Source organism: Erythrolamprus reginae, chromosome 2 (genome assembly GCF_031021105.1).
Source record: "Erythrolamprus reginae isolate rEryReg1 chromosome 2, rEryReg1.hap1, whole genome shotgun sequence".
Classification (NCBI taxonomy): Eukaryota; Metazoa; Chordata; class Lepidosauria; order Squamata; family Dipsadidae; genus Erythrolamprus; species Erythrolamprus reginae.
In genome coordinates this window covers 335712131-335726763 of record NC_091951.1, presented here as the reverse complement: position 1 = coordinate 335726763, position 14633 = coordinate 335712131, and the positions used below count along the sequence as shown (strand labels likewise).

General features: G+C 40.9%; 1 protein-coding gene across 1 annotated transcript in view; it reads left to right on the top strand.

Annotated features, from left to right (window-relative positions):
- SEC11C (SEC11 homolog C, signal peptidase complex subunit) overlaps window positions 1-6867 on the top strand; it is a 32403-nt gene extending 25536 nt beyond the window's left edge. Inside the window, exons 6-8 of the mRNA XM_070743508.1 lie at window positions 1593-1712; window positions 2669-2726; window positions 5431-6867. Of these exons, the coding sequence (XP_070599609.1) occupies window positions 1593-1712; window positions 2669-2726; window positions 5431-5484 (232 nt within the window). The 3' untranslated portion in view covers window positions 5485-6867. The remainder of the gene's footprint in view (window positions 1-1592; window positions 1713-2668; window positions 2727-5430) is intronic.
- The last annotated feature ends 7766 nt before the right edge of the window (window positions 6868-14633 follow it).

The following is a 14633-nucleotide window of genomic DNA, read 5'->3' as shown; positions in this document are numbered from 1 at the left end:
AACTACAAAAATATATTTTAAAAAATGCAAAATGCAGTAGCTAAAAAATGGGAAGAGATGGAGTAGAATGAGCAGGGGTAGAACACAGGATCTGATATTAGTCTAGCAGACACGTCCGACTTGAAGCTCCTCCTTTGGAGTCCAAACTGGCAGAGTCAGGTCTTGAGGTTCTTATGGAAGGCCAGGAGGGGTGGAGGGAAAGAAGGAATGTTGAATTCTTTGGGATTTAACCCAAAGGTGCTTTTTTCTTTTTTTTTAATTTTTGAGTTTCTTTACTGAAGGAAGAACAACACCACAAAAGAGAAATTTGAGCATGAGAAATATAAAAACAAATAAAGTACAAGTATATAATTTTTGCATTGAGCCTCTATAGGTAGTAACGGTGATTGAATAAAAAGGAGAAAGCAGTACAACACATTAATAAAATAAAAGGGGGGGAAAGTAAAGAAGAAGAGTTAAAGAAGAGAAGAAGAAAAGAAGACAGGAAAGAAAAAGAAGGAAACTACATATATACAATAGAGACAAGTCAACCTCTTTGGTGACTAATTGGGTCTCACAGCCGTTATAGACTTGTTACATTTCTATTAATTACTAGTATTTTATGGTCATTGGTTTATATAGGAAGAATTTTGACTGATATTTCTGACAGTTGCAGTGTCCCATCCTCTTTTGCGACCCTCTGACCAAGAATAATAATTAATAATTAATAATAATTTATTAGATTTGTATGCTGCCCCTCTCCGAAGACTCGGGGCGGCTCACAACATCATAAACATTGTACAAATCCAATTATTAAAAAAATACAATTTAAAACCCTTATGATAAAATAATCACACAATCCAATTAAACCATACACCAACCTTAACAATTGGGAGGGGGGGGGTTAATTTCCCCATGCCTGGTGGCAAATATGAGTTTTTAATAACTTACAAAAGGCGAGGAGGGTGGGGGCAGTCCTAATCTCTGGGGGGCAGTTGGTTCCAGAGGGCTGGGGCCGCCACAGAGAAGGCTCTTCCCCTGGGTCCTGCCAGACGACATTGTTTAGTCGACGGGACCCAGAGAAGGCCAACTCTCTGGGACTAATCGGCCACTGGGATTCATGCGGCAGAAGGCGATCTCAGAGGTATTCTGGTCTGATGCCATGTAGGGCTTTATAGGTCATAACCAACACTTTGAATTGTGTCCGGAAATTGATTGGCAGACAGTGCAGGCCGCGGAGTGTTGAAAGAACGATAGTGGGGAAGCCAAATTCGTTTAACAATCAAATTACTAGCGATTCACTTAACAAAGAGAAAGCTGTCGTAAAGCAGGTCAAAACTCGCTTAACAAATGTCTCCCTTAGCGCCCAAAAAATCTTGGGTTCACTTGTGGTCGTAAATTGTAATGGACCCTAGGAAGAGCCAAATACTTGTTCAGCTCTGGTAGCAGGAGTCCTAAAAACACCTGGGCATTTATTAAAATAACAGGAAGGACAATATGTACCTATCACTATCTTATCACCTCCGCCTGCCTTTTGGGCGATTCGTAAGCAGTTTTGAAAAGTGCTGTCGTCAAAGCGCTAATCGGTCCCCTGTCCTGTCGCTTGCTTGCAGAGAAAATGGCAACATCAAATTTTTGACCAAGGGCGATAATAATGAAGTCGATGACAGAGGTTTGTACAAAGAAGGACAGAATTGGCTAGAAAAGAAGGACGTCGTAGGCCGGGCGCGAGGGTAAGTAAACTTGGATTATGCAAGCGGCCTCTCTTGTGAACGCTGGAATATCAGTGACTCAACACAGATGGAATTCTCTCCTTGTTTTTCCCCTACTAGCAGCCTGGTCTGATTTGGAAAATACGTATGAGTTACCAGAGGCTTTAGGGCCACATACAATCTTTAACATTATTTTGAAGGGCACTGGGGTGGGGGGGCTTTCGACAACAATGATTGTCTGAAAATTGTTAACATTTTGAGCTGGAAATACCTGTCAAATCAATTGCCCCCAGATTGCCCTACCTGTCTTCCGGAAAGCCATTAAGACTTGAATTTTCCGGCAGGCCTGAAATTAGATTGACTGTAGTGTATGTATGGTTCTTTTATAATAATATTGTTTTATTATATGACTGATTTTATTGTGTGTGTATTTATTTATTTGTTTGTTTATTCATTTATTCATTCATTCATTCATTCATTCATTCATTCGATTTTTGTGCCGCCCTTCTCCTTAAGACTCAGGGCGGCTTACAACATGTTAGCAATAGTACTTTTTTTAAACAGAGCTAGGCTATTGCCCCTACAATCCATATTCTAATTGTATTTTATCATTGTTGTATTTATGTCACTTGTTATCCGCTCTGAGTCTGTTTTGGAATGAGCGGCATATAAATACAATCAATCAATCAATCAATAACTTTGGATTAAATCAGAGGTGTCAAAACTGTTTTTAGAGATTTACTAAAGAAACATTTGCAGCTTGTGTATTTTTTAAACTCTTTGTGGTTATGTGTTACCCTAGTACTGTATCTTACATTTAATATTAGCAACCTTGATACTATTCATATGGAGAGACAGGATGTAAATTCAGTTACTGATATATTAAATCAGTCGTGCCTGGCATTTACCGTTCACCAATGTTTAGTCAATGACTTTATTGATTAATAAGGTGATTATCTTTAATTTATCTCAATTAGGTTTTTGCCGTATGTTGGAATGGTGACCATAATCATGAATGACTATCCAAAATTTAAGGTGGGTACAGATTTAGCTGAGAATCTATGAAATGATCATTATATTTAGAATGAACATTATTGTTTAGACAAGAAGAGAAATATGTAATAAGTTTTATTCTGGTGCTTGACATTTACCCTTCAAATAGTTTTCTCTTTTGGGTTGAGAATTATTATGGAAATCATATTTTCAACCTATCTGGAGGGACCAAAAGGGATGGAAGGAATCAGTCTGTATATTAGTTTAATAATTAAACAAATAGATTTGAGGAGAATGTAGACAGTTTTGCACGTGGTTCGCAATTTGAAACTAGTTTACTGGAGGGGCGTTTGAGAGACGTTTGGTGGTTCACCGAGGGTGTAAAACAGTGATGGTGAACCTACGGCGGAGCCATATCTGCCAGCACGCAAGCCATTGCCCTAGCTCAGCTCCAACATGTATGTGTGCGCTGGCCAGCTGATTTTTGGCTTGCGCAAAGGCTCTGGGAGGGCATTTTTGGCTTCCAGCGGGCCTCCAGGGGGGATAGAGAGGGTGTGTTTTGCCCTCCCAGGTTCTAGGGAAGCCTCTGGAGCCTGGGGAGTGAGAAACGGAGCTAACAGGCCCACCAGAAGTTGGGAAACGGGCTGTTTCTGGCCTCTGGGGGGAGCAGGGGAGGCAATTTTCACTCTCCCCAGGCATTGAATTATGGGTATGGGCACTCACGCAAGCGCGATCAGTGTGTGCGCAAATGTGATAGGTATGTGCGCACACGCTTTCGGCACCTGAAGGAAAAGAGGTTTGCTATCACTGGTATAAGAGATGTGGGTTGGAGAGGATACACAAGAATTCACAATGCACATGAAGTGTTGCTTAAGAGAGGGAAAGTCTGGGAGAATGCACTAAGATGCACCAAGAGCCACGGTGGCGCAGTGGTTAGGGTGCATGCTACTTCTGCTGATCACCGGCTGCCAGCAGTTTGGCAGGTCAAATCACGCCAGGCTCAAGGTTGACTCAGCTTTCCATCCTTCCGAGGTGGGTAAAAGGAGGACCCAGATTGTTGGGGGCAATAGGCTGATTCTGTAAGCCGCTTAGAGAGGGCTGTAAAGCACCGTGAAGCAGTATATCAGTCTAAATGCTATGGCTATGCAAGGAGGAACATGGGAGGTGGTGCAAAGGTGTGTGTGAGAGGCAGTACACCAATTGGGAGAAATTTGTGTGACACATAAGTTGGGGCAGTGGGTGAGAGGTGCAGGTCAGGAAAACTGTGAGGACACGTGCAAGAGACACTGTTGGTCAGAGGTGGAGTCTGTGATATGCTTATGGGGGTCGGAGAGGATGTGATGGGGTGTATAAGAGGCACAGATCAGGGTGGAGGGTGCGTGGGAGATGTGGCATGGGTAGACAAGGGTGCTAGGGGTGCACAAGGGGGTGTCATGCCGGTTAGAGAGGGTGTACAAAAATAAAAGGTTGTGGAGGGTTTGTGGAGGGTAGAAGAGGGTGTACAAGTGGCACTGTGCAGGTCAGGGACATTGTGTGGGGATATAATACAAGTCAGGGTGTATATGGATGCATGAGCGACTGGGCATGGCACAGGTGCAGGGAGGTGGGATGGTAGGGAAGACCACTGATTTGCTTTCCACTGGCTTTCCCATTGACTTTCTTGAGAAGCCTGCAGGAAACCTAGCGTTCCTCAAAAACGTACAGTGATACCTCTACCTAAGAACGCCTCTACTGACAAACATTTCTAGATAAGAACCGGGTGTTCAAGACTTTTTTGCCTCTTCTCAAGAACCATTTTCCACCTACAAACCTGAGCCTCCGAAACTCTAACCGGAAAAGGCAGGGAGAAGCCTCCGTGGGGCCTCTCTAGGAATCTCCTAGGAGGAAACAGGGCCGGAAAAGGCAGGGTGAAGCCTCCGTGGGGCCTCTCTAGGAATCTCCTGGGAGGAAACAGGGTCAGAAAAGCTGGGGATAAGCCTCCATGGGGCCTCTCAAGGAAGCTCCTGGGAGGAAACAGGGCTGGAAAAGATGGGGAGAAGCCGCCGTGGGGCCTCTCTAGGAATCTCCTGGGAGGAAACAGGGCTGGAAAAGGTGGGGAGAAGGCTCCATGGGGCCTCTCTAGGAATCTCCTGGGAGGAAACATGGCTGGAAAAGGCGTGGAGAAGCCTTCATGGGGCCTCTCTAGGAATCTCCTGGGAGGAAACCGGGTCGGAAAAGCTGGGGATAAGCCTCCATGGGGCCTCTCTAGGAATCTCCTGGGAGGAAACAGGGCCGGAAAAGCTGGGGATAAGCCTCCATGGGGCCTCTCTAGGAATCTCCTGGGAGGAAACCGGGTCGGAAAAGCTGGGGATAAGCCTCCATGGGGCCTCTCTAGGAATCTCCTGGGAGGAAACAGGGCCGGAAAAGGTGAGGAGAAGCCTCCACGGGGCCTCTCTAGGAATCTCCTGGGAGGAAACAGGGTTGGAAAAGCTGGGGATAAGCCTCCATGGGGCCTCTCTAGGAATCTCCTGGGAAGAAACAGGGCCTCCACCCTCCCCGTGGTTTCCCCAATCACACACATTATTTTACATTGCTTCCTATGGGAAAAATTGCTTCTTCTCACAAACCTTTCTACTTAAGAACCTTTTCACGGAACGAATTAAGTTCGTAAACAGAAGTACCACTGTATCTAGTTTATAAGATGTGCTATGCAATATGGTATATGCACACACACAGTAATATCCATGCGTTTGTTTTTCCCCCACAGTATGCTCTCTTAGCTGTCATGGGTGCATATGTACTTCTGAAACGGGAATCATAAAAGAATCTGGAATTGCCTCGGACGACTCGTCAGCATAATTATATGAAGAGATACTAATATATTTGAAACATCCCCTTGTCTTCAGATAACATTATGTGACATGTGCAAACCATATTTTTCTTTGTTTTGTTCCTCTTCATGTTAAAATCTTAACGGTGGGTACTCCAGTGGCCTCCACTGAGTCACACTGGTATGTGTTTTTTTAAATATGTCCATCGTCCCCAAATTGGTTTCAGCTCCCCAATTTTTCAACCAAAAATGTCTTGGGTAGAGATTACATAATTGCGGTCTAAAGCCAGCTTAGGGAAGGCAAGATTCTCTTAGATGTTTTGTTAGCAAATAATTGTTTTAATTTGTAATAATGTTCACTTTTTGTCATTAGTGACAAAAAAACCCAAGATCTGCTTATTTTGAAAATACTTTGGAGAATTGTTTAACTACGCTGAGAATTTTAGTTTTTATTACACCTTTCAGGCAAGGACTCTCTTGACCCAATTTTTACCCACCTTCAAATTATTCCCATCTCCCACCCTTCGCCCCTGGGCAGCAGTTCAAACAGTTACTGACGATTTGTTCAAAAGTCCCTTCTTGCGAATGATTTCACAAAGAAAGACAAATGCTTCCAACGAAGGATTGAAAACTCTAGTTTTCAGTGAAGGTTGCAAGATGCACCTTTCTGCACGGATAGTGTTCTTCCAGCTGCATTGCTTCATCAAACCAATGAAGCAGTGAAAATCAAGACCCACAATGACATTATCTGAATTAGTGCCTTGCACCTATACAGGTAGTCCTCGCTTAACAACAACTAATTTGGACTGGCAGATCTGCCAATAAGTGATGCAGTTGTAAAGCATGGCATTGCATGTGCCAATTTGACAGTGGCAGTTGTGCAGTTGGGATTGTTAATCCCAAATGCAAATCTTGCAGATGACTGCAAATCTCATGCAGTCCTGAAGCAACAACATCACAAGATCGCCTTTTTGTAAGCCGCCTTATATGTGGTAAGCCACCCCAAGTCTTCAGAGAGGGGCAGGATACAAATCCAATAAATAAATAATTTTTCAACTTCCTGCTGGCTTCCCCATTGCCACGAAGGTTGCAAACGGCAATGAAGTGGCTGTTAGATGCTGCAGTATAACCGCGAAAAGCTTGCCAAGTGCCTGAAACATGATCGTGTGATTGTGGGAATGCTGTTCCCGATGGAACTTTGACGAGTGGTCTTAAGTCTCCTCATTCAAGCATCACTGTGACCACTTTGAATAGTTGCGGAAAAAAATGACCGTTAAGCAAGAACTACCTGTAATGTAATAAGATGGAGGGCAAGAACCTTTAGATGTCTACTCTAGTTTGAGTGCAAATGTAAGATAGTCCTCAATTTACAACCACAACTGAGCCCCAAATATCTCTTGCTAAGCAAGACAATTGTTAAGACTTTGATCAAGTCACCCCTTAAACGCCGTCTTTCTTGGTCTCTTCAGCCTTGAATGACGGCGTTTAAGAGGTGACTTGATCGAAGTGTATAAAATCATGCATGGGATAGAAAAGGTGGATAGAGAAAAATTCTTTTAGGGAGTGCCCCCTCGTCCTAGTATTGTTTGATAGAGAAAAATTCTTTATCACACAATACTAGGATGAGGGGGCACTCCCTAAAGCTCATAGGTAGGAAAGTGAGGACAAATAAAGGGAAATATTTCTTCACCCATTGGTTTATGGAATTCACTTCCAGAAGAGGTCATGACAGCTGTCAGCCTTGATAGCTTCAAGGCAGGGTTAGACTGATTCATAGATGCCAAGTGTATCGATGGTTATTGAAACGGATGTCCAAGTGCTGGTTGAGGCAGGCAGGATTCCCTTGGGTACCATTTGTTGGTGGTCAAGGGAAAGGGAGGGTCTTGCCTTCTCTTTCTGCTCAAGATTCCCATGTACAATTGGTGGGCCGCTATGTGACACAGAATGCTGGACTCAATGGGCTTTGGCCTGATTCAGCATGGCTCTTCTTATGCTCTTATGTTCTTAAATGAGTATTGTCCCATTTTACTACCCCTTTCCTACCACAATGGTTAAGCAGATGCCACAATGGCTGTAAATGTGAAAAACAGACATCAGTCGCTTTTTTCCAGTTCCATTGAAACTTTGAACAGTGGTTGTAAGTTGAGGACTAACCGTATGCTCCTGCTAAGTTCCCGTAATCATCAGTCAGCCTATTGTTCTATTGACTTGTATTTGCAGCCTAAGAAAGCTATAAAGACTATTTCTCAATTTCAGCAACTTTAGGCTGTGTGGATTTCGACTTCCAGAATTGCCTCGCTAGCTTGAATTCTGGAAGTTGAAATCCCCACATCCTAAATTTGCTGCGGGAGAGAAACACTGCTTTGAAAAACAAGGAGGAGGATTTTTTTTTTAAAAAAAGACATGTTCGCCTTTGCAGCTTTTTAAATTTAATATTTATAGAGGAGTCCCCTTGTTCAGTAAAATGTTAGAGAGCACATGATGCCTACACATTTGATACTATGTATTTGACACCCACTTTTTTCTGCCAGTAATGTGTGCCGTTTCATTTTTTTTTTCTAGATAACCAATAGTTTAAAACCCTCATGGTTTTGTGAATACCCTGTAATGAAAGCGACAGGTTTACAGAATTTGCAACCATAGCTTAAGATTTCACAGCATATAATCAACAAGCAACGTTTGCAATTTTCCCATTAGTCTAATGAGGAAGCCACGGCTGTGGTTTTTTTAAAAAGTTGATAGTATATGTGGGATTCGCTTACATTTCTCTCAATGTCAGGCAAGCCAACTAAACTCAGAGTTTGGCCAACCACGAATCCACCTATTTTGAGAAGGGGGAATTATTCATTACAGTTGTGAAATGGTTTCAGACTCAGAAGCAAAAAAAGTGTTCTGGAGTATTTGACAGGACATGAACGTAACTCATTTGACCTCCAGAGTTACCGTGTAGTTGTAGGAAACTCTGAGAACCTTGGTACTCTCTGAGCTTGATGGTTTGCTTGTAACTTCATCCCTTCCAGTACAGTTGCTCATATTCTTATCACCTCAAGGCTCAATTACTGTAACACGCTCTATATGGAGCTACTCTTAAAAAGCATTTAGAGGCTACAATTAATCCAGAATGCAGCCATATGAGTCGTTTCGGGCCTGCCTAGGTTCGCCCACATCGCACCAACACTCCACTGGCTTCCAATCGATCTCCGGATGCAATTTAAGGTGTTGGTTATCACCTATAAGGCCCTACATTGTTTAGGCCTGACTACTTACGGGGCCGTCTTCTGCCGCATACCTTCCAGCGACTGATTAGGGCCCACAGGATCGGCCTACTCCGAGTTCTGTCGACTAGACAATGTAGAATGGCAGGGCCTTCTCTATGGTGGCTCTGGCCCTCTGGAATCAACCTCCCCCACCCTCCTAGCCTATAGGAAAGCTGTGAAGACCTGGCTTTGCCAGCAGGCCTGGGCCCATTAAACTGTATCATCTAGTTCCTGCCAAGTAGAATGAATGTTTCTTTTATATTCTGGGATCTTACGGTTTTGATTGTTTTAAACTGTTGTACGCTGTCGAGAGTCCACAAGGAATTGGGCAGCATAGAAATTTAACTAATAAGTAAATAATAAATAAATAAATAAAACTAGCAAGCTCAACTCACCACAAACCCAAGAGTTGAACCCTGAACTATCCATAAGTTCTAATATTGGAATAAGGAAATTGGGAAAAGTTTGACCTAGAATCTTTTATTATATCTATGCTGTTGGTATAATCCTTCATAATTGCTATAGCTCCACTCAGATGGGGCTGGGAAATAGAATTTGTGGTGTAAAATTTCTACCCGAGATTACATTCTAGTTTAAAAGCCCAGCACTTGCCCTTCCAACTTTATTCTTGGCCTTTTAAAATTCCTTCTGTGGCCTTAGGGAAATCACTTTAAAAATGTGAATAATCTGAGTGTTTTGTTTAACTTCTGTCTTGCAATTTCATGGTAATAAATGTGTCAGTTCTTTTATTTTAAAAAAAAAAGTAAATTGCTTTAAAGGCTTGTCAGATTCCTATGAAAAAACCCATAAAGAGTAAAATGAAAAACAAATTGTCAATTCTTGAGCTGTATTAATAAATGTGATGCCCACCCATTCATCTCTCTTTGTTTTATCATGCTATGCAATAACATCATTAAAGCATTTGTCTTTGGTTTTATAACTTTACTGGATTCTATTTCTTTTCTGTGGTTGTATTTATGTAGTTAATGTTGAGGATTATTTTTAAAAAAACTTGTGCAATACTTATGTTGTTTTCTGACATGGGAACATTGCCAGTAACAATTGGCCCTTTTATTACTATTGTAATCGTCTTTTGAAAGGTAGTGATTTTATTATGTTTTAGATCAATACATGTAATCATTCAATTAGTGCAAGTAAGAATACAAACAATCCAAAGAACATTGACAAAGGAGAAAACGTATTTTATATAAATTGTTTAGTATTTTCTATACCTAAAACGGTAAAAAGTATTAAAAGAGACTAAAAAAAAGGGGAAATAATAAAATTAGAAAAAGGGAGGGGAGGGGAAATAGAAACATAGAAAAATAGAAGACTGACGGCAGAGAAAGACCTCATGGTCCATCTAGTCTGCCCTTATACTATTTCCTGTATTTTATCTTAGGATGGATATATGTTTATCCCAGGCATGTTTAAATTCAGTTACTGCGGATTTACCAACCACGTCTGCTGGAAGTTTGTTCCAAGCATCTACTACTCTTTCAGTAAAATAATATTTTCTCCCGTTGCTTCTGATCTTTCCCCTAACTAACCTCAGATTGTACCCCCTTGTTCTTGTGTTCACTTTCCTATTAAAGACACTTCCCTCCTGAACCTTATTTAATCCTTTATCTACATATTTAAATGTTTCGATCATGCCCCCCTTTCCCTTTAATGATTGAGTTCATTGTCTTTCCTGATAAGTTTTATGCTCAAGACCTTCCACCATTTTTGTAGCCTGTCTTTGGACCCGTTCAATTTTATCAATATCTTTTTGTAGGTGAGGTCTCCAGAACTGAACACAGTATTCCAAATGTGGTCTCACCAGAGCTCTATACAGTGGGATCACAATCTCCCTCTTCCTGCTTGATATACCTCTAGCTATGCAGCCAAGCATTTTACTTGCTTTCCCTACCGCCTGACTGCACTGTTCACCCACTTAGTCTGACATGATTTGCCCTCATTTGCCATGATGGTTTGAGTCCAATCTACAAAAATCATGAAACATTTGTGTACTTTTGACACTAAAATAATGTTTTATACAAATAGTTACAAAGCAGTTGTTAAACAATGAGTAAAATATGAACTACAGAGAATTGGGTTGGAACTGCATCTTACAAATATGGAGGCTTTAGGGGAAAATGTGTCTTCCCAGATGAGATGCCAATATTACATTACAATTATATTTAATTTAAAAATAAGTATTCTGAGTAGCATGGTTAATGGTGGGTAATGTTGCCAGAATATGCAAAATTAAAAATATCCCAGATTTGAGTGAAATTGACTTTATAGAATTTTAAATAATATTTGCCAACCAAAATAAGCTCAAGGAATTTCTTTAAAAAATTTTGGGGAAGGAATTTCCTTAATTGCTCCTTACAAAACATTTTCCGTCCGTCCGTCTGTCTGTCTGTCTGTCTGTCTGTCTGTCTATCTATCTTAACATGTAATCCCATATTTAAAACATGCAATATTATGTCTGACAACACATGCTCTTCACTTTCCTTTTTATTTGCTTGCAGGTACAGAAATAAAGAATTTTTTTTTTAAAAAAAAATATTTATTAATTTTTTCCTTTTTTTTTTAAGTAGTCATATTTACAGATGAATCTACATCGCATATACATTCCTATCAACATTGTCTTCTAATTACTTTTAGATTTATTGATGTTTTATTCCAATGCTTCTTTTAAGTTTCTTTTTTTTGTCCATTGGTACCATTTTGTCCAGGTTTCATAATAGTCCGATTCTTTTCGATTATTAAGTTCCATTGTCAATCTGTCCATCTCTGCACAGTCGTATATTTTCTTGATAATCTCATTGTCTTCAGGTATTTGCGGATTTTTCCAGTTCTGTGCAAATACAATCCTTGCAGCTGTTGTAATATGCAAGCTTAAATATTTTACATTTTTAGAATAGTTACCTCTCATAATACCCAATAGAAAAAATTCTGGCGTATATTCTATTTTTGTATTTGTTATTTGACACAACCAATTATTTATTTTTTCCCAGTATTTTCTTGTCTCTGGACATAACCACCATAGGTGAAAGAAGGTGCCTTGAGTGTTTTTACATTTCCAACACATTGGGCTGTAATTTTTGTGCATTTTAGCTAGTCTTTTGGGTGGAAGATGCCAACGGTATAGCATTTTATATTGGTTTTCTTTATATATTGTGGATTTTGTTAATTTAATATTTCTCTTCCAAATCTGTTCCCATTCCTCTATATATATATTATGGCCTACGTTTTTCGCCCAGGCAATCATTGTACCTTTAACTATCTCCTCTGGTCTTTCATATTCCATCAGATATTTATATATTTTAGATATTGCTTTTTCTTCCGGGCCTGTCAATAGTTTATCTAGTGGTTGGGTAATTCTTTCTATACCTGATTGTTCCAGTGAAGTGCTCTTCACTTTCCTTTTTATTTGCTTGCAGGTACAGAAATAAAGAATTTTAGTAACTTACTACCTCCTCTTAAAATACAACAATTGATCTCCTTTTTATATTTCAAACAGGTATCCCATATCCCTTCTCCATTAGCCTTCCAAATCTACAATTATCGGAATGATGCCCTTAGCTTTAAAATAACACCTGTATTATGTACATTCTGCAAAACACATCATTATCTCATTGTAAGTTCTGCTGTACTTATCTTAATTTCATGATCTGCAAAAAAACCCACAGTTACTTTAAAGGGCAGCAGACAAATGCTGTTTGTGCACCTACACTCTGAAACTACTTTAAAGGGCTGCCACAAAGAAGAAGGAGTAAAGCTATTCTCCAAACCACCTGAGGGTAGAACAAGAAGCAATGGGTAGAAATTAATCAAGGAGAGAAGCAACTTAGAACTTGTGAGAAATTTCCTGACAGAGCAATTCAGCAGTGGAACAACTTGCCTACAGAAGTTGTAAATGCTCCAACACTGGAAATTTTTAAGAAGATGTTTCTCATGTTGCTTTTGATCTTTCCCCCAACTAACCTCAGATTGTGTCCCCTTGTTCTTGTGTTCACTTTCCTATTAAAAACACTTCCCTCCTGAGCCTTATTTAACCCTTTAATATATTTAAATGTTTCGATCATGTCCCCCCTTTTCCTTCTGTCCTCCAGACTATACAGATTGAGTTCATTAAGTCTTGAGTTCATTAAGTCTAAATAAATAAATAAAACATGTAAGAAGACAATCTCTTAATATATTCATGGGAACTATATCTCTTGCATAAAGGTAGGTGATAATAAAATGTTAGCCTTGGCTGACAGGTTCAGGGATCTGCCTTCTTGGTCAACACTGTCCTCCTTCTTTTTCCCACCACATTCAAGAAGTCCCCCCTAGCTCCAATTTTACTGGCAGAGGGTTGCAGGAGGCCACAGCAGCCAAAAAAAGGCGCTCGGGAGCCTGTTTTTGCTGGCAGAGCGCTGAGGCCACCACAGGCGTCCCCCCCCCCAAGTAAAGTTTGTTGGGAGAGTTTTGCGCACATGCGGAAGTTAACCCACCAAGTAACCACAGTTAACCACTATACCTAATTGAAGTCTTCAATGATAAACACTGCAGCAGGCTTTCTTGCAAAAATATATTTCATTTTTCTTCTTATCAAAATGCTTCTCTAAATAAACGATTACTTTTACATTTAACCACTATAACAAACTACCCACAATACTATTATGTAACTCTTATTACATCTTTGTTTGGTGGGCCCCAGGGGAAGAGCCTTCTCTGTGGCAGCCCCGGCCCTCTGGAATCAACTCCCCCCGGAGATTAGAACTGCCCCCACACTCCTTGTCTTTCGTAAATTACTCAAGACCCATCTATACCGCCAGGCATGGGGGAGTTGAGACACCTTTCCCACAGGCTTTTTTTTATATTTATGTTTGGGTATGTATATGCTGTTTGCTTCTTAAAATATGATAGGGTTTTATGTGCTTTTAAATATTAGATTTGTTTTCGCTGGAATATTGTTTTTATTATTGTTGTGAGCCGCCCCGAGTCTTCGGAGAGGGGTGGCATACAAATCTAATAAATTGAATTGAATTGAATTGAATTGCCACTGCAACAACTAAGCACTAACCACTAGCTACAAAGTACCCAGGACAAAACCACTCTATAACAAACCATTCTATCACAAACCACTCCCATGCAAGGGTGTTACCCCTATTATATAGGTTACAGCCAATCAGGTTGCAGCACATTATCAAACCCATGATTACATGCTGATTATGGCTTACATCAGCCTTTCCTATGGTTACAAACCATTTAATTGCATTGTAATATTACCTTCAGAAATAAACTTATTTCTGACAAAGTCGAAGTGGTCATATCCACCTAACCACGGACATCCCAACCTTCCCCGAAATCAAACACGACCCTGATGCGGCCTTCAATGAAATTGAGTTTCACACCTCTGTTTAAGTCCTGCCCTGGCACTCCTGCCTTTATTTTTTTAAAAAAAATCTTATGGGTGAGAACAGTAATGGGCAACCAAAATTTTTACTGCCACACTGTGGGTGTGGCTTATTTTGTGGATGTGGCTTGATGGTCATGTGACTGGGTAGGAGTGGCTTGCCGGCCATGTGACCAGGTGGGAGTGGCTTGAACGATCATCATTCAAGTGAATTGTTAAGTCATTGACTTACAACCTCACTAGTGTCGCTTTCCGGGGTGACAATTTGCTTCGCGTTTCCCGTGCTCTCCTTCCTGGGTCGCCCCCCCCCCCCCTCAGCCTGGGTAGCTAGGCAAACAGGTGCCGATCAGCTGCTGAGAAAAGAGGAGGGAGGAAAAAGGCCTCCCGCAACTTCTGCCAGTGCTGGTCTCTCTGCCGCTTTCCGAGGAGGAGGATGGGAGGGGGGGGGTTTAAAAATATTGGAAAGCCAAGAGAGAGTTATGTGGTTA